This window comes from Typopeltis vanoorti, chromosome 6 (genome assembly GCF_054136105.1).
Source record: "Typopeltis vanoorti isolate ZY-2024b chromosome 6, IOZ_Tvanoo_1.0, whole genome shotgun sequence".
NCBI classification, from domain to species: Eukaryota; Metazoa; Arthropoda; class Arachnida; order Uropygi; family Thelyphonidae; genus Typopeltis; species Typopeltis vanoorti.
Genome location: NC_143554.1, coordinates 87495698 through 87517329, shown reverse-complemented (window position 1 = coordinate 87517329; position 21632 = coordinate 87495698). Strand labels below are relative to the sequence as shown.

The 21632-nt window shown below is 35.0% G+C and overlaps 1 protein-coding gene across 1 annotated transcript in view; it reads left to right on the top strand.

The window, feature by feature from the left end:
• LOC150105672 (secretin receptor-like) overlaps positions 1-21632 on the top strand; it is a 244613-nt gene that overhangs the window by 210527 nt on the left and 12454 nt on the right. The window contains exon 13 of the mRNA XM_090394527.1: positions 10740-10781. Coding sequence (XP_090250653.1) covers positions 10740-10781 — 42 coding nt within the window. The remainder of the gene's footprint in view (positions 1-10739; positions 10782-21632) is intronic.

The window sequence follows — 21632 nt, the reverse complement described above, 5'->3', positions numbered from 1 at the left end:
GTGCCTCAAGAAGGGAGAAAAGATAAAATAGCCAATGAAGAAGCAGTGGCTATTTTGTCATTTTTGTGTCTGTTTTGTGGGTTTAGGACAGAAGTTTCCAATTATAAATCAGCCTCTATATCTGGAGTTGCAATTAAAGATATCGGAGAGGTTAAGAAAATAATACAGGACTGTTTTGATAGACATAGGATTCTCTGTGATGTTCAGCATGGGTTTGTGAAGGGAGGGCTTGCTTTTACAATCTACTTGCATTTTATGATAAGATAATTAATGCATTATATACCAAATAATTATACTAGCAATAAGGGTAAGTCAGTTAGAATATAAGAAAGAAAAAGTAATTATTGGGAGCTTCTTGGGAGCACATTAAAGATATGGCAAATGTAATTGAGAAACAGAAAAGAAAAGTAATATGTGGTGGTGGGGGTGTTGCTATTGACCTGGTAGTTCAGATGCTGGGGACAATGAAATGCATTGCTAAATTACCCTGATGGGTAGTAAATGAGTAATCATTATGGGCAACTTAAATTATTCAAACATTGATTGGATAAAAGAGAAATCACTTGATAATAATGAAAGCAAATTTATTGATCTGATGTGAGATGACTTTCTCAAGCAGCATGAAAGAATAAAGAAGCAGAAACTTGATCAAATAGTATTAGATTTGATATAATATTAGTAGGCGACTCAATTAAGGATGTGAATGTTTTGCTGCCAGTGACAGTGATCATGCTGTACTGTCCTAGGAAGTACCTAACTATACGAAGCTGGAAATTATGACCAACTCAGGAGAATACTATCTTTAGTCAATGGTATCATTTATTGAATGGAAAGAATATCAACAATGCATGGGAAGCATTGAAAAAGTACTCAAATGAGGTAGTATGTGAATGTGTCTGCATTATTTGAAGAACAAATAAAAATGGATGTCCAACCTTACTAAGCAAGAGATCCATAAGTAGAAGATGATGTGAAAGGAATATTACAAGAATAAGAGGGTGAAGAGTTATGAAATGTATATAAATCACAAACCAGAAAAGTTGAGTATTGTCTTCTTCTTCCTGGGCACATCAATCTGAAGATTGGTTGGTTGCAACAGTACATCACAGCATCCTATCCTGTGCTCTCCTTTTTATTTCTTAACAGTTTTTAGCTCATTATTATCATTAAATTGTGTATATAGGAGATTCTTGGTCTGCTTCTTGGCTTCTTCCCTTCTACTGTTCCCTCTATTATTTCTGTAACCAGTCGTCCATACCTCAGATAGTGTTCAATTAAGCTATTTCTTCTCTTGTTAATGTGGTTGAGTAGTAACTGTTCTTCTTGAACCATGTTTAGGATATCTTCATTTGTCTTTCTTTCATTCCAACTAATTTTCATCATCCTTCTCTAGCAGTGAAGTTCAAATTTCTCTAACTTTTTGGTAACGTTTTGTTCAAGTCCAAGCCTTGTAACCATGTAATGCTGTGCTCCATATGTATGTTTTTGCCAGTCTCTTTTTAGTTGAATGCTGAATCCTTTATTAATGTCTTTTTGGCCAAGCTTATTTTTGCTTTTATATCTTATTGGCATCTTCCGTGATGAGACTCCCAAGGTTTTTAAAGGACATTACCTATTGTATTGGGTTATTTATTTGCAAGTTTCTTTTTGTGGGTTTCCCTTTACTTGTGGTTAGTAGTTTAGTTTTCTTGTAATTAATTTTTAGGTTATACTGTGTGAAAATCTCTTCCATCTTTGTCAGGGTCTATTTCATTTAGTTTCATAGAGCATTCCTTGTGGCCTTAAAATAAGACTTTAGACTGAGTGAATGGGAATGAGAGTGGGGATGCCAGGTCAATGTTATGATAAGTAAGATTTTAAAATTTGGAAAACAAAAATGGAATGTAAATTTACTTTTGGTGGGATATATTGTTGGAAGAAATAAGAGATCATGGGGTGATGGAGGACAAGGATCTAAAATTTAGAGGACATATTGCCAAAATTGTGAGGACAACACAACAAATTCTGGTGATGATGTAGAGGACACTGATTTGTAGAAGTAAGGAGATTCTGGTTCCATTGTATAAGGCTCTGATTAGGCCACATATGGAGTACTGTGCACAGATTTTGTCAGCTGGTTTTCAAAAGGATTGAGATGTTGGAAAGGGTCCAGAGGTGATTGACCAAAATAGTTTCTGATTTCTGGAATGTTGAATATAAAGCAAGGTTAAGACGATGCAATTTTCAGAGTCTAGTGGATAGGAATAAGAGGGAGGATATGACAGCGACATACAATGGGTAAGGGGTGGTTATAGGATTAACATTGAAGAGATTTTTCATAAAATGGCAGGAGATTGGGGGAGAACAAGAGGTCATCCCTGGAAGCTGTATAAGGAGGAAGTGAGAATGGGGAGTTGTGAATTATTGGAATGCATTGCCTGAGAATGTGGTGTCTGCAGAGAATTTGAATATGTTTAAGGCATGGTATGATGACTGTGTGTATGAAAAAAGGGACCTCCTAGATGAGTCTAGGAGGGCCCTTTCATTATTTTTATAATTATCCTAGATGAGGATAATAATATTCTGTATTTAAATTGTAAGTTTGCAGGTGTGAGACAACAATGCATACCATCTCCACTACTATTCATCTATATGGATCACATTATGAAGGAAAGTTACATTAAACCTATATCAAAATTGGAGATATTAATCTCAGTTCTTTATATGGATGATGAAGTTATACTCCCAAATAAATCCAGCATAAGTCTGCAAGATTTCCTAATTATATTGAATTATTACTATAAGAAATTTCCTATGAAATTCAGCAATAGAAAATGACAAGTCTATGAAAATATGCAGGAACATATCAAAACATCATTTTGAATTTTGAACCTATATAACAAGTCAAACATTTTTAACTATTTAGGGGCAGTTTTTATTGAAAATGGCAATTAAATATGGAAATACACCACAGAGTAAGTACAGTTGGTAAGTGGAGAGCCACTTGAATAGATTTATATGGAATAAGAGTGAACTGAAGTGGAATCAAAACATTAAACAAGCTATATACAAAACAAGGTTCGAACCAGCTTTAACTTACAGACCTGAGAGCAAGTTTAGAAATAAAATAGCTGATCAAAGACTAGAGATTCAAAGAAAATTGGAGTGAATAGAAGGAATCAATAGCAGAATCATATCAAAAGTGGAGATATCAGGGAAGAAATTTAACATCGCTACCATTCAGGAACATGTGCAAGCAGTGCTAATCTTAGATGTATGGTGACTTAAGAATTGGCAGAGAAAGGTTGGAAAAATAGGTGTTTGATGCTAGGATGGCAAGAAAAGATCTGGAGGAAGACCAACATCTGGATGGATTGATGCAATTAGAAATGTTTTAAAAGACTGAAAGATATCTGACAGTATTGGAGACCTAACAGATTAATTTGGAAGAAAGTGGCCAATGGAAAATGTGTAATAGTGTGAGCTGTTCTTATCGCTATCTAATATCCTATTCATAATTTGAAGCACATATCAAGAATTTGACAATGATGATGGTTTATTTATTTATTCATATGGGATCCCCCCCCTCCTTTTTCCCCTGTCCCTTTGGGAGGGGGAAGGTTGAGCCCTCCTAATGAAGGATGTGTGTATGTGTGTGTGTGTGTGTGTATATATATATATATATATATATATATATATATATACGCATATTATGACTAAATCCATTTGTGTTTTCATGGGGCCAGTTTGCCTGTTTTGAGGTACAACCTGAGTTTCCGGGTGGAAAAAAAAAACCTCCACCTCTGTATGGTCGAGGTTTTTTTTTTGGCTAACCCACCTTTAGTTGAAAGAGACCAGATAAAGATTCCTCATGTCATAGATGGAATCGAACCTAGGTCTTTCCAACCAAAGGGCTTCGCCTATACCGGCTGAGCTACAGAGGCTTAAAATGATGATGGTGATATATACTTATAATCCAATATTGACTTGCTAGCCTAGTTGGCAGAGTGGCTAACACACACTCTCTCCAGTCAACAGGCCATAGATTTGAATCTTGCTTTTGAAAGGATGTTTGTGATTGTCTTTAGGTGGGAAATGAAAATTTCATTGCCTGATGTGAGACTACTGCCCCTGTTTATTGGAAGACTAAAGTGGAATGAAAAAAAAAAAAAAAAAAAGGTGGCACACCTTTTGGCAACTCCTGTAGGTAAGGATGACCTCGCTAATGCTTCTGCCTGGTATCTCCACCTCTGGGCCTGGCTCCCATTGAAGAGACCTCAATAAAGGTTGAAACTAGTCTGGGTAGTGGCCTTTCCCTTAATGCATAACATTATACATATCCGCAAGGAGATGTGTTTTGCATTATGGGAGATACTGGGATAGGATGATGTTGGCTTGGTCCACCTTTGCTACGAGTTTCCCGGTGTTGTACTACCTTACCCACCATATTCAGTCCCGAAGATATTTTCAGGCGCAAACTTTGTTTGCTCACGCTTGGATAAAGGATTAAACTAAATTTATTATATATATATATATATATACATACACCATGTTTGGTCTCTGGATTTTGTAAACAATAAATACAAAATTAAAAAATATAAAAAGCTTTAGCCTACCCACAGTTCATGGATCACTTTAAAAAAAACATGTTATTTATAAGGATAAACTAATTATTGTAATGTACATGTGTCATTTGAAAATATGAAAAATTGATGTTTATATACTTACAAACATGAGGAGTACAATTAAAAAACTTTTGGACTAACTGCCAGATGATGACTCTACTGCAATTAATGTGAAACTCTTATGAACTGCTTCAAAATGAGAAGCAAAATTTGATGCACAATGGGAAAAACACTCATAGGGAATTAGTTTGTTATGAGAAACAATTATGTGCATTGTTTCTGAGAAACAGTGCACATAATTCAAATATTTGATTAGTTTCCCAAGTTCAAAGGTGGAACAATAGCACTGATGACAATGATAAATGTTGGAGATATATATTAACAAGTGAAATGGATTAAAATGTGATTCATGATGAATTAAGGTCAGCTAACAATGGGCTATAATGAAACTACAAAAATGATTATGCCAAATTTTGGAGTCAGCTTAAAGCATTGCTATGCCATAAGAAACTGAAAGCAAAGAATGATAATAGTACATGGGAAATGATTAAGGGGTGTTAGAGAAGAAGCTATATTTGACTTCATACCATGAGTAGTATCAGTAAACAGGAGCTGGAAAAAAAAAAAAGAAATGGAGGGAGGTACTCAGCATTACAAAGCATAGGTAACACATGACAAACATGTGGAAGACAAAATCAGATTATGAATGTAAATCAGCTGAGCAAACTAAAGAAAATTCCAAAAGAATTTTTTCACTATAAGTAAGGAGAAGAATGATTATGGAAGAATAACTTTAAATGAATGTTGACAGTAAAAAGGAAGGTAAGACAGAAACAGAAAAAATCATTGAGTTAATGAGTCTTGCAAGAGCGTATCATTTAGGATGGTGACACTGCAGTTGTTGATGAGCAACAGAGACAGACCAATGAGAGACTAGAGAGATACAAACTGAAGTACTTAGGGTATTACAGAATATCAAAGTGAATACATCATCATCATGCGCCTCCATAGCTCAGTCAGTATAGACAAAGCCCTTGGTGTGAAAAGACCTGGGTTCGATTCCTGTCATGGACAGGAATCGAATTTTGTGAGTAACCTTTATCTGGTCTCTTTCGACTAAAGGTGAGTTGGCCAGTCTCATATGGAGTAGAGAGTTTTTTTCACTCAGAAACTCGGGCTTTTTTGTTCCTCAGAACAGGCAAACTGGTCTGTGAGCACACATGGATCTACAGTTATAAAATACATACTTAATTCCTCACTAGGAGGGCTCAACCAGTCCTAAGGAATGGGGGGGGGGAGAATCCACATGAATAAATAAAATCATCATCATATAGCTTCCACAGTGAGAGGGGTGCAACACCATGTCCTTCCAGTTCTCTCTGGTGGCTTTCCTTTTTGTTTCTGCATAGCCATGTGATCCTGTCCATGATCTTATATCTTCAAACCATGTGGATACAGCCATGGGATATTGGTTCCTGTGATATGAATGTGCAATAGAATTGGTAGTGTCTTTGAACAATCTGTTTAATTTAAGTCTTGGCTCTGGCAAAGTCCCAAGGGTGTGGAAAGAGGAGAAAATAGTTCCATTAGATTAAGGAGGCTCCAAGACACAGTTGTTAATGGAATGGGTGGTTAGGAATATATTTTATCAAGTAGGATGGCATGGCATTATGAAGGGCAGGTTCTTCCTTAGTACTTGGCTCACTTTTTTTTTTATAATAAAGTGACATTTGAGTTGGATAAAGGAAGTGGTTATATTGTGACACTGCGAGCTTTGCAAAGGCATTTGACAGGATACCACATGGAACTCTATTATGTAAACTGGAGCAAATGTGGATAGTTATGAAGCTGACAACATGGATAAGAGACTAACTGACAGATAGACATTATAGGGCAGTATATGATAGCATAGAATTTAGGAGAATGTAGCTATAATAAATTTAGTTTAATCCTTTATCCAAGTGTGAGCAAACAAAGTTTGCACCTGAAAATATTTTCAAGACTGGGGTAAGGTAGTACAACACCGGGAAACTCGTAGCAAAGGTGGACCAAGCTAACATTACTCCTATCTTAGTATCTTCCATAATGCAAAACACATCTCCTTGCAGATATGTATAATGTTATGCATTAAGGGAAGGGCCACTACCCGGACTAGCTGTTTGCAAATGATTCAAAATTGGAGAGAAAAGTGAGGAGTTGGGCAGATGTCATACCCTTACAGGAGGACTTCAGTAGATTGTATGAGTGGCCAAGTGGAACTGTCAGTTTAGTGTTACAAAGTGTAAGGTTCTGAAATTTGTTAGACAATAATGGTATACACTTGATGGGGAAAGGAGACAGAGGAGATGAGAGATCTAGAAGTGGTGGAAAAGGACTTGAGATTCAGAGGTCACATTGCACAAGTTATGAAGTCATTACATCAGATTAGGAGTTCAGGAGACAGCTTGCAGCAGTAGCATGGAATGAGGAGTTGGGTGGAAAGCAGATCAATGCTGCTTGGATGCTATTCAAGAACTATCTAGTAGAGGCAATGTCTAAATATATTCTGAGGGTCAGAAGGTTAAATAAGTAGATGTGAAATGACTGAATGAATGCAGAGATTAAGCATGCAGTACAGAGGAAGAAGGTATTATGGAGGCAACATAAGATGAATGGTAATAGTCAATTCCAAGAGGAGTGCAAAGAACATATTAAGGAAAATGACTCAGTTGGTAAGGTTAGCAAAGTGTTGTATGAGCAGCAGTTAACTAATGAAGCAAAAAAAAAAAAAAAAAGTTCTTTTGATATGTAGCCAGCAGAAAAAAGAATTATTATGGAAGGATGACAATGATTGAAAAAAACAGTAAAAGTAAAATTCTGCCACTTTTTTGTTCTTAGTAGAACCTTCTTTGGGACCATAACAACAAATGAGTTTTGTTGTCAAATTCTCCAGTTTTTGTATTTAGAATGGAATTCTATCACTACTCCTTCCTTTCCCTTAATTATCTGAGAAATAGCATCTGTGAATTGAATATCAGGAAATCAAGCTCAATACTTTTGTGCACAATCTTCCTTCTCTAAATTTTAAATGATCTTTTCTCACAAACCTTAAATTCTGATCCACAATTTTGCTGATGATGGCGTTCTTCATTTGACAAATGTACAGTTCAACATCTTTCTTTATACAGGGTGGCTTATAAGTCACGACAGAGTTTAAAATGTGAATAACTTTTTTGATTATTAATTTTTTTCATTTTATTTTTTTCTTTCAGATATTCTGAGGAACATTTGGGAAATTAATCATGGATAAGTTTTCATAACCCAACAATGAACCAAAATCATGCAATTTTATTTTGAAAATGAGCATTTATTTGGCCATCACATTCTCTCCAGATATGACTGCTTCTGACTTCTTCCTATGGGGGTTACCTGAAGGAAAAGGGTGTATGCAAACAAGTCCCAGCTAATCCAATAGCTGAAGGAGAATATTTATGCAGAGATTATGACACTGCAGTCAGAAACATTAACAGCTGTCATGAAATATGGCAGCACAGAAAGGATCCATCTTTGTGAAGACAAAAATGGAATAAAAAAAGGCATTTACATGATGGTTTTTCATAACTTATTAAAAAAAAAAAAACAGGTTCTGTATTTCATTATAACAAAAAAAAAATCATTAAATGTTTAAACCCCTTTTGTGACTAATGAGCCACCCTGTATAATTATATAAATGATCTCCTTTTCATTCTTCAATAGGAAAAGAACTGCCAAAATAGTCTTGGCAGTTCTTTTTTATTCCAAGAAAGCTGTCACTGGGTAATATCTCCAAGTGGGATCAGATTTATTTTCCTGGGCTGACCTATACCTCCATCCTTTTCTGCAAGAAATGCTTCATGTCCATATATTAATCCTTCATAAACTTGATTCAATTCATTTCTACTTAGTCTCATATTAACTGTATCTTAGAATATTGGTTCTATATTTGTAATGCACAAAAACCTCCCAAAAATTCTTGATGTTATCCAGAACAGGGTTGTTCAGTTAACTGATGACCTTTCTCTCACTCAAATCATTTTCTCTCAGACCTTCTGTTTCTACCTTATTCCTCTACTTTAGGTATGTCCATGGATACTCTATTCCTTTTCTTTAAATATGGCTGTGGATACTCTACTGAACTGACATCCATCATTCCTTAACTCCACTCTAGGTATATTAAAATGCAAGCAACTACTGATTAACACTTATTTATCCAACTTCAATCCCATCTTTTCTTCAATACCAATTTCCCTTCCTATTTATTTATTTATTACTATCCTTCTCTGGAATAGCCTTCTGTATCTGTTGTTCCCCAAGAATTACAACCTTCAGCTGTTGAAGAGAGAAAAAACTCAACAGGTCCCTTCTTGTTCATTAACACATATATGGCAATAGTGTGGTATAGATTTTGGAACCTCTTATATTTGGGATTAATATATATAGCTACCCTGGTTGTGGTTGACTGAGTCGTTAGCATATCCGCTCTCCATATAAAAGACTGTGGGTTCAAATGTCACTGTGTGCATGGATATTTGTGATTGTCTTTCATTTCATACAACTATATATACACACACATCTTTACCCAGCAGTGGGAGCATACAGGTAGAATCACACACATAGACACACATATATACGAGGGTGGTCTGAAAGGTTCTCGACCTAACAATGAAAAAACAAATTTATAATTTCAAAATAATTTTTATTTTTCAACACAATCTCCATTAAGACTAATACATTTATTTCCAGCACCATTATCCTGTCCCTGTAGTGGTTCTCAGTAAGATCTGCAAAATACCCCTCTGCAGCTGCAATTACCTCTTGAATCAAAGAAAAACGCTGAGGAAAAAAAAAAACTAAAACTCTTCCAGTGAGGAAGAGTTTTAGTTTTGGGAAGAAATAGAAGTCAGAGGGAGCCAAATCTGTTGAATAGGGTGAATATTCCAACATTTCATAGTGCAGATCCCTTAATTTTCCCATTGCCAATGCACCATGGGCAGGTGCATTGTCCTGATGAAAGATGATTTTTTCTTCTGCAAACCAGGTCTTTTCTCATGAATTTTTTCATCTAGTCTGGTTACAAGATCGGAATAATATTTCCCAGTTATTGTTTTACCCTTTTCAAGATAATTAATAAACAAAATGCCTTTAGCATCCCAAAACGCGATGCTACGACCTTACCGGCTGATGGAACCGATTTTGTCTTCTTTGCCGCTGAACTGGCTTCTGTTCACTGTTTTGATTCTGATCTGCTGTGACATTTAACCACTGTATACATTCTGGTGTGTAATGGTGAATCCAAGTCTCATCCATAGTATTAAATCAACACGCAAAATCAGTTTTATTATTAAAACGCTCCAAGCACTGTTTAGAGATTTTTATGTGAGTGCATCTGCTGGAGCAAGTGCGGCACCATCTTGCGCAAAGCGTTTTCATATGTAATTCTTCATGCAGAAATATATCCTACACATTCTTTTGAAATGCCTATAGTATCTCAACAATTTCACACACTGTCAACTCACAGGTCATCCAATACCATAACGTGCACTTGATCAATGATTTCTGGTGTTGTTACACTTTTTGGACATCCTTCACGTGGATCATCTTCAAGGCTGGTACTGTTACGTTTTAACTGGGCAGTCCATTTCTTAATTGTCAAAAACAAAGGAGAAGAGTGCCCATAAATGTTTATGAACTTCGAATGAATTTCTTTTGGCATTAAACCTTCTTTTACAAAGAATTTTATAACTGCACAGTACTCAAACAACAAAGGGATCTAGACAACTTTTGCTTCAGACAGCTGTATAAAACAAACTACTTAATAGAATGACTTGCAATTTCACGTGGATGCTTATGACTGATGTACCAACTTAGAAAAAAAATCTTGCCAATAGTGTTGCCATCTATGGTCGAGGCTGAGAACTTTTGAGACCACCCTCGTATATATACACCCACACCCACACATTTGTGATATTTGGGATTGATATATATATATATATATAAATTAATTTTGTTACTGTTGAGAATACAGGTTAATATTTTAGTTTAATTTCAGCAGGAGAAAAAAAAGTGTTGATAATTATTTTTAAAAATTTTTTACCAATTTCTTTTCTACATGTTTAGGGTGCAGTTGTATCATTTCTTTACTGTTATTTAAATAGTGAGGTAAGCAATTTCTTTTTCTTCATATTAATATTATTTCAATATTAATTTAGTATGATAGTCAACATTTATTTATCCAATTCAAACTTGGTAAATTATTATTTATATATAGATATCTCATGATAGAAGACCTATATCATGAAAGCGGAAAAGTCGGTCTAAAAATAAACAAAGAAAAAACTAAAATTATGTTTAATCATTTTGTAACACCAAAAAACAATAATAGAAAACTTATATGCGTGGATAGGCTTGTGTTCATCAGACATTTTTGTAATAGATTTCACGGTTTGATATGAACACAGATGGATAAGAAATATTTAAGCTAATATTTCGCTGGTATTATATCCAGCATCTTCAGAGCACACAACACAAAGTTTGTTACAAATGCAAAACAACCACAATCCGGTGTAACAGTGGGGCTAGTAAAAGTAATTGCAGGGTGCAACACAAGACTAAAGTCCTAATATGGCGCCATCTAGGTTTAAAAAAAAAAATTCAAAGTTTTGAAATAGTAGTCCAAATGATAGTCTTAGAAAGTTTGAAAAAATGAAATAAAATAAAAGTAATAAATATTAATTTGGTCTTAAGATGACTGTCTCCCAAATCTTTGGTAGATTTATACAACCATACTTGTTAAGGTTTGGAGTATGTTTTAAGGCTTCTGTTGATTCCAGGAACAACCTCTCTGACTTGTAGAAGCTTCTATGCATTACTTTTGTTTCTTTCCAATTGATCCTGTGTGCAGGGGTATCCAAGGCATGGTCTGCCAGACCCGACTTACCATAGCAAAAGTGTCGGATATATTTTTTGTGTTCACTGAGGTGGATATCCACAGTTCTTCCTGTCTGTCCGTAGTAGGCTTGATGGCAAGAACAGGGCACTTCATAGACTCCTGGATGTGATAAAGGAGTGCATTTGTCCTTAGGTGAACGGATGAGAGTTGCTAATTTTACATAAGGTTTAAATACTGTGCGTAGTTGGTGTTTATTGAGCACCCTAGATATCTTTTCAGATGTGCCTTTAATGTATGGGATGGTGATAGTTTTGTTGTACTCTTCTGTGGTAGATAGAGGAGCCATCTGTGTTCATATCAAACCGTGAAATCTATTACAAAAATAATAGAAAACAATTTCTTAGAAAGAGTCTCTTCATATACATATTTAGGGCATCTCATTGATCTAAACTGTGGACTCCAAAAGGAAATAAACAGGAGAGTTCAACTTGTCTGCGGTGCATTCAGAAAATTGAAAAGCATTTTTCAAAACAATGATGTCCCACTCTATTCAAAAAGGAAGACATTTAACCAGTGTATACTTCCAGTCATCACATATTTGTGAAACTTGGTCCCTAACAAAAGCACTGGCAAATAAACTAACAACAACTCAAAGAAAAATGGAGAGGTTGATGCTAGGCATCACATTAAAAGATAAGCCGGACTAGCATCACTAACATCATTCTTCACCATAAGCGACTAAAATGGAAATGGACCGGACATCTATCCAGGAGAGAAGATGAGCGATAGACCACTAAACTAATGAACTGGATTCCAAAAGAAGGGAAACGAGACAGAGGATGTCCTAAAAGAAGGTGGAGTGATGAACTGTCAAAATTTGTTGGGAAAAATTGGTCAACCATTGTAAAGAATAGAGAAAGGTGGAAAGAACTGGAGGAGGCCTTCGTTCAGCAATGGACAGAAAATGGCTGAAAAGAAGATCTCCATGGAGTCAGAAGACTCATCATGGGCAATCCATTATTCACACAATACCTATCATCTCTCCTTAAACTCATTCACTGATGAAGCACCCACCACCACCTCTGGCAACCCATTCACTGCTCTCCAAGCAAAATATCTAGTCCCAACACTCTTACACAGCTTCCACTGGTTTTCTCTCTTCTTGCCATATATATTGAAAAAAATGGCCTTCAGTGTCAGTCCTATAAAGCCCCTTTAATAAAGTAAATGCTTCTATCATGTTTCTTCTTTTATGCCTATCAGTTAATATTTGAAGCCCTCAGACTACCAATCTGGGATCCTCTACCACTTCATCCCCATGGAATCTGGGAGTCCAGATCTGTGTGCAATAGTCATCCATGCTTACTAAATAACTTGAGGAAATTACAATGTAATTTGTATGTTGTAATTTCCTTAAGTTATTTAGTAAGCATGTATAATCAATGTTTAAGCCTTTCTACAAGAATAGTCATCCAGATGTGGCCTTATATAGGGGAACAATAACCTCTCTATTCCTTCTTGTTAGTTGTGTTCTGTTTTGGTTTCCATTGCAATATGCCCTTTAAACTTCAATTCCCTGTCTGGAATCACACCAAATTCTCTGGCCTAATCAGCTTCCTGCAGTTCACTTCCATCAATATAGAATCTCTTCCTGAAGTGTATCGCCATGCACTTGGCCACATTAAACTGGCAGCCATTTACCCAGAGCCAGTGCTAGGGTCTTTGTCGCCCGCATGCAATGCCTATCTAGGCGCCCCTGTAATCATCCGGGCGTGTGTGGTTCTTTTACGATAATAAAAATTTAAATTATTTGAAATTTCTTAAATAAATTTTGACAGAACCGCCACACGTGGGTTCGCTAAATGTAACGAACCTGGGGTGTTGACTAAGCAGGATAATCGTTAAAAACCCGAATATTCAAAAAAATTCTCAAACGTTATGATAAAGCCACTTCACTTTAATCGTTGAATATAATGATACAGGGATTATAGCCTTCTCACCAACCCGAATCACTAACAAAATTAAAATGAATTTTAATTTAAGTTAAAATTTATTTGAACTAAAGTTTAAAAAATTCTTGCATTTTACAAGTTACTAAATTCTTAGTAACTTGTAAAAATTAAAATTTTTTTACAAGTGGAACTATCTTTTAGGAAAATAAAAGAAATTCAAGATCGATGAAAAAATAAGAAAAGAATTCAGGAATAATTAGAACATTTAATATATGTATTCAAAAAATAACATCTTTACAGAATAACAGAAAATAAGTTAAATTACATAAATATACTTGAAATTTTTTTAATTAAAATTTAAGGGTTTTTGATTTCATATTCATAAAATTAGAAATAATGGTCTTAACGTCTAATTCCGCACATATATCATTTTCAATAGCTATTAATGCCAAACTAACAAGCCTTTTTTTTTTGTGACATACTTGTTCTTAAGTAGGTTTTAATCAATTTCAACTTGGAAAAGGAACGTTCACCACTTGCTACACTAACAGGTAAAGTTAATAGTATTCTTAAAGAAATTGAAAAATTAGGGAAAGATAAATTATTGGACACAATAAAATTAAGAATATCGAAAGGGTTTTGAATATTTAAATTATCCTTCCAGAAAGGACATAACCCGTCATATAATTCTATTGCGTTTATGTCTTTACTGTCGCCGTTCTTCAAGGGAATCTCTAAATCGTCGCAATTTTTTCGTAAATCTTCGTAGTAATCCATACAAGAAATTGAAATTATCATATGTTTTTAGTTGTTCAAAACGTTCTATTAACGAACACATTGCAACATCTAAAAGTGTATAAAACACATTCACTCTAAATTTATCTTCTGGCGATTGTGGTGTTTTGTCATGATGCTCGTAGTCAAATTGTCGTGTCATTGGACTTCTGTACCAGTTTTAAATTCTTGTTCTCCGTCCATCTCTTCACTCAGTTCTTTTACCGTTTTAGAACTTCTTTAAAATTTGTATCTCATCGATACTCTTGTAAGAATATTTTTAAGTTTTCGATAGATTCTAAAGCAAGTGTAATGTTCATATTTTTGTCTTGAAGCATTTTACTCGCAGGGTTTATTCTGTTAAGTAAATCATGCCCAGTTATAAGAGAGCAAATAAATTTGTAGTTCTTTATTTTAGCACGTTTGTGCTTCATGCTGAGTTTCTTTATTAAAATTTTCATTATTTAATTCAAAAAGTGCATCGTAAAGTTCTCGTAACTGATATCGTAGAGGGTCGATTGCATTAATTTTACTTTTCCATCGTGTTTCTGATGGCTGTTTCGATGTTAATTTTTTTACGAACTTTAAAAGGATTGCCCAACGTTTGTAAGAGAATGAAAAGAAATTGTATATTTCTTGAATAATTGCAAAGAAACTAATTGTATCTGCATTCACTTTGGCTGCATCGTTAATGATTACATTTAGAGTATGAGCAGCACATCCACGTAAAAATGCTCGAGGATTTTTGTTTAAAAGCATATTTTGGAGTCCATATTTTTTCCCTTTCATATTTGCCCCTTGTTTTTTTTCATTCCTTGAGACAAACAACCCAATGCATTTCTATTGCACTTTTCTAAAATAAAAACATGGGCCAATATCTCATCCAATTCCATTGGTACATTCACATTGTGATTTCTAGATATCCTAAACACCTCAAATTCATTTACTTCTATTCCAATATCAATACCTGTCACATCAATTAGCATTATCATTTCCATCTGGATGATACACGTGTGACCTCGCATGTCTTCAATGGGAATGTTTCATTTTTCTAGTTGTTTCATTATTGTTGCACATAAACCACTTCCTGTGGAATCTGATATATCTGCAAAACCTACAAAGTTTTCCCTGATCTTGACAATTCCATTGTCACAGGAAACAAAGCGAATAATAATGGTCATTTGTTCTGTTTTACTTGCATCAGGTGTGCAGTCTAAAATTATGGAATAATATTTAGGTTTTGGAATTGATAATAAAATTGTATCCCTTATTGCATTACTTAAAGTTTCCAATATTTAATTTTGACTGTCTTTACTCACATAGTGTACTCTATTGTTTTGTTGTAGGGCCCTTTCAACATGATTTTCCATAACTGGATCAAACTTTGCAAACAGTTTGACTAATTTTAAAAAATTGCCGTTATTCCTTTCATATAATTTATCAGATTATCCGCGAAAAGCTAAATTTTGGCTACCAAGGAATTTTATAATTTCAATCAAGTGTTCTAAAGCACTCGTCCAATGTTTCTTTTCCATTGAGTCTGGCAATCAATAGTAGTTTTGTTTTTTAAATTTTTATCAACTTCCTTCCATTTTAAGAAATTTTTCATGTGAGTTAAACTAGTCTCATGTCTATGCAAAGTTGTATTTCATTTCTACAAGACTACTTGATTAGGTAGGTGCGAAAGGTTTGTAACAAAAGCAAAAAACAGAATTTAAAGTTTCAGAATAAATGAGCTATGTTCTTGGCACGAGCTCACCGTTTTCCATTTTTCTATTATAATACGTGTCGCCAAATTTATGACCATATGTATCTCTGAGATATTATATTTTTCTGTTGAACAGGCCCCATTTCAATTAAAACAACTCGTAATTTTTCATCAATATTTTCTCATTCATCTGGATCTTCTAATTTTACAGAGACTAACAATGTGTTAGTTTCATGGTCAACTACAACTAAATCTTCTCGTAACTGTTTTTCACTTAAATCATGCATCTTGTTCAATAGTTGAAATAGTACTTTCATGCAAACTCGATGATAGGCACGGTTCTTCAACTCTGATTTCTGATGTATCAATTTGGTTACAATATGCATCAGAATATTTTAACAAATTTATTAAGAGCCCCAGTTTGTTTCTTAACATCTGCTTCTTTCGCAGCATGAAGCTTACAATTTTGTGCACCAGATAACTTTTTTTTTTTTTTAATTTTTGATTCCATTTCTATTTTATACCCACAAGAAATTATTACACAATACAACACAGAGACGAAATAATAGTCTGCACTGCGCTACTGTCAGCAGCCTACTGAGATGCGTACCATGACTGGTTAACTAGCAACAAATGTTTTGTACGAAAATTCGTTTCTGCACATAAAAACCGTTCACCATTTCACTTTAGATAGACTGCAGTAGACACAACATTCTCTACGCAAGCATTTAGCCTGCTCTCGCTGCAAAATTGTAAACAGCTGGCTGATCAAAGAGGCGGCAATATACAATTTTTTTTAAATTTTTATCCGGCCTTATTTATTTTAATATTGATCATTCTAAGAATTTTTTGTTTTCATGATAAAAATTTTGTTTCTTAAAAATGAACTTATGAATGGTGCCTCAGCGGCAGCACCCGCATGCCCGCTTCTGCCGGCCCTGCATTTACCTTTGCTCATACTGCTAATCTGTTTAAGTCTTCCTGCAGGATATCTGCATCATCTTCATTTACCATTGCTCTTCCCAGTTTAGCATCATCAGCAAACAATTAAATATTTCCTGTCAATCATTTCCTATATCAATGATATACATTGATATAGGAAAATGGCGATGTGGTGCACCACTGGGTCACTTACTTTCTCCTTACCTCAACTCCTCTATAAACTACTCTGTTGATATCTGTCCATCAGCCACCCTCAAATCTAAATCACTACATTCATATTCATCTCTGTTTGCTCTAATTTATGCAGTACAGTTCTTTGTAAATGCTTATGCAAAGTTAGTAATATCAATGAATAGCCATTTCTCTTATCCAACTCCACTGTCACTTTATTATAAAAAGTAAGCAAATTACTAAGGCAAGACCTACCTTTTACAAAACCATGTTGTCCCTTATAGAGTACCATATTCCTACCCCCAGTCCTGAATTTTATTTTTCACCAATTTCTCCAATACTTTAACCACCACTCCCGAGATGCTGGTTGGACTATAATTTGCTACTTGTCATGGGGCCTCTTTTATTCAGTTAAACTATACTGCCCCCCCTTTCCACTAATGAGAATTTTATGCCATTGTCCATCATGATCATCATTTCCATATTCCTTATCTTCTCCATCTTTCAAGATATCCTTACAAAATTATAAGCTCTGTATCCTTGCTTTCTAAATTTTAAAACTTGCTCTTTGCAACACTGAACTGAAAATTCCTCTCAGTTGCTTAATTCATCCATTTGTAATCTTATTTCACCTGATGGTTCTTTGGAATATATGTAGACATTGCTGTTTTTCAACAACTCTTAACTGGAGAGATGGTAGAAATTTTGATATTTCTTTTTCCCCAAACAGTTTAACATCTTGAGAACACTATGAAGTTGAATTTTTTTCATCCTTGCAGATGACTTTTTCAACATGCTTATCTGACATGAATTAATCACTGCCATGTACCCTCAATGGGTGTACAGAATATGATAGTACTACATGAAAAATTTACATCATTACTAACTTCTGATCCAATTTTGCTCCAAATCAGTCTGTTACCTGTCAAGACTCCAACATTATAAGATCTTATATTTCTATCTTCTAAGGTACTTTTTACCGTATCAATCCACCTATATCTTGGTCTTCTTCTGGGTCTTTTTTTCCTGACAACCTAGCAGAGAAGACTAGTTTTGCTAATCTTTCCTCTCCCATTCTATTTAAGTGACCATACCACCTGAGATTAGCTCTGCTAACGCATTCCTGGATGCTGACAATGTCAAGTTCTTTCCTAATATCTTTGTTTTTAATATGATATTGCCATTGATGCCAACTGTTCATTCCCCTAATCTTCTTTAGGACTCTCATATCTGTGGTCCCTAGTCTTTGGTCAAGTGTTTTATTTCTGACCCAGCTCTCAGATCCATAAGTTAAAATTGGTTCGAACACCATCTTGTATACAGTTAATTTAGTGTTTTGACTAATTTCTTTCTTATTCCATATAAATTCAATCAGTTGACTTCCTACCATACCAGCTTTGTTGATTCTGTTGTCTATTTCCATATTTAATTTACCATCTTCACTAAATATCGTGCCTAAGTAGCTGAAATGTTTCGCTTATTCTATAGGTTCTCCATTCACACTGCAGTTGATATTTTCAATACTTCTGCTTATTTTCATTGTCTTTGTCTTGTTATTGCTGACCTTCATACCATATCTATTACAACAGTTATTCAATTTAGTCAGTGAATCTTGCAGATTTGTAGCAGATTTATTTAGAAGTATAACATCATCTGCATAAAGCAAAGAGCTGAGATTAACATCTCCAATTTTGAAATCAGGTTTCATACCATTTTCCTTCATAATGTGATCCATATAGATAATGAATAACAGAGGGCATAACGTACATCCTTGTCTGACACCAGATTTAACATTAAACCATCTTCCTATACTTCCTTCAATTTTAACACGTTCACTGCCACGCTTCTTGGGCATAGTTTGTTACCGCACGCCAAGCACTTTCACTTCTTCAAAGTTAGTAAGTAATCTTGTAGCCGACCTAAGAGTATATTCATAGTTGGCTTGTGAGGCTAATATACCAACTACGAGTATACTAGTAGTTGACAGCCAAGCTCCTTGGGCATAGTTTGTTACCGCATGCCAAGTACTTTCACTTCTTCATGTCAGTACGAGTAATCTCGTAGCTGGCAGTAATCGACATACGAGTATATTCGTAGTTGGCTTGTGAGGCTCATATACCAACTAAGAGTATAATCATAGTTGGCAGCAAACGTGTTAACTGCTGACTTACAACTCAAATAAAGACTAAGTATTGCTTGATAATAATGCCCCATTGACACCATATAACTGTAGCGTTTTGAATAGCTTCTCTCTTGGCACCTTGCCATATGCCTTTTCCAGATCTACAAAACTTAAATACAGATCGAACTGGTAATTAGTTTACGGAATTAACAACGCATATAAAGTATATTAATTAAAGGTAACTTTAATGAATAACTTCTTAATACTTGCTGCGATGTATTATTTTTGTTTTCATCCAACGTTGGAAGAAAACAAAAATAATACATCGCAGCAAGTTTAAATACGAAATATTATTCAAAGAATCTTCAGCAGCTCTAAAAAACGTTCCTAACCTCAACAAATTTGGGTGCATGAAACTACCCCAAATTTGGGAGACTTACATTATGAGAACTTCAGCCCAACTGCCAAGACTACCAAATTAGCCAGCTAGAGGGCACCATTAGGACTTTAGGAACAATATTAGTTTCTTGCTTTCTTCCTCATTTCCTTTGTGAGTGCCTGAGTGCACATACCATATCTTTATGTTCCTGAAGATGGCAACGTGACGTTGCCGAAATATAGAAGTTATTCATTAAAGTTACCTTTAATTAATATACTTTATATGCGTTGTTAATTCCATAAACTAATTACCAGTTATGTCTGACCAACGTATAAGCCTTGCTACTAGAATTAAATACAGATCTTTGTTATGTTCCCATGATTTCGCAACTGTTTGTCATAAAGTGAAGATCTGATCCAAACAGCCTCTATTTGGCACGAATCCAGCCACAATCCTTCTTAATGGTTTCTCAAGTATACTTGTGTAAATCTTACCAGGAACACTCAGTAGAAAAATACCGCTGTAGTTCTCACATTCAGTTTTATTTCCCTTTTTATATATGGGTACTATCAGAACTCTACTCCAATCACCTGGAATGCGTCCCTCTATCCAGGCCTTCTGAACTATGCAGTGCAGCCACTGTAAGACTTTTATACCTCCATACTTGAGTATTTCTGGGCGAATATTATCTACTCCTGCTCTCTTTCCACATTTCAGGCCTTTGATGGATATGTATTCCTGACTGTATGCCTGTTCAGTGTTTTTTACCACTGTACTATCACTGCTTATTTCATTTAGCAATTTTTCAAAGTAATTACTCCATACTTCAAGGATATCTTTTTCTCCGGTTTTCATGTCACCTTTATCATCTCTAACTTCTTTTACAGCACTTTTTCCTCCATTTCTGAGCTTCTTCAACAACCTCCAGAATATCTTGTCACCTTCTTGATATTTACTTTCTATGTTCTTACCAAAGTCTTCCCATGACTTTTGTTTAGCTAGTTTTACAGTGTTTAGCTTTTTTACATTTCTCTCTGTATTCTCTAAGAGCACCAGCTGATTTATTTGCCAGGGACTTTTGATATGCTTTCTTTTTTTCTTTCACTCCCTCTTTAACTTCCTGTGTCCACTATTTAGTTCTGATTTTTCTATCCTTGCAGACAACCTCACCACATGCCTCTCTGACTGAATCAATCAGGGTTTGCTTCAAGGCTTGCCACCGAATCTCCAAGGTTTGGTTCCTGTTCTTAAACTCATTTTTTCTTGAATAATGTTTGTATATTTTAGTGTACAGTGCATATCTGAGAGCTGCTCAACTTTTATTTGCTTTAAAACTTTCTTATATGTTCTTCTTTTCAATATGAAACTCAATTTTATCCTGCTTAAGACTAAATAATGACCACTTCCAATTTCAAATCCTCTGTATACTCTGGTGTCCTGCACCAGGGAGAAAACATCACTATCAATAATAACATAGTCAATGAGACTTTTCTTATTCTTTGCCTCTTCTCTCCATGTGAATTTGTGCACATTTTTATGTTGGAACATTGTGTTAGTAATAACCAATCCATGTCCTCAGTAGAAATACAACAGGTATTTGCTATTATTATTAACTTTACTCTTTTCTCCAAATTTTCCCAAAATATTTTTGTATGTCTGACAATCATTTCCTACTCTGATATTTAGATCCCCAACACGAATCAACTTTTCCTTTTTCATTGTGTCAGTTGCCTTCTCTAAAGCCTCAAAATATTTCTGCACTTCGACCTTAGTAGAACCTTCTGTGGGACCATAGGCACAAATAAGTCTCATTGTCCAGTTCCCCATTCTGATATTTGCCCACATCACTCTACTTGAAATTGCCTGCCATTCAAGAAGATTAGCCTCTTATTAAGTGTTGAATACTATGGCTACTGCTTCTTTTCCTTGATTTTCATTGCCCAAATATAGCATTTTGTATTTATTGCTCAGAAAGATCTCACCAGTTTTTGTGTTTTTTTTTGTTTCAGTCACCTCTATTATGTCGATCTGGTACTTATCCAATTCCTCAGCTAGCCCCATTTCTTTGCTGTT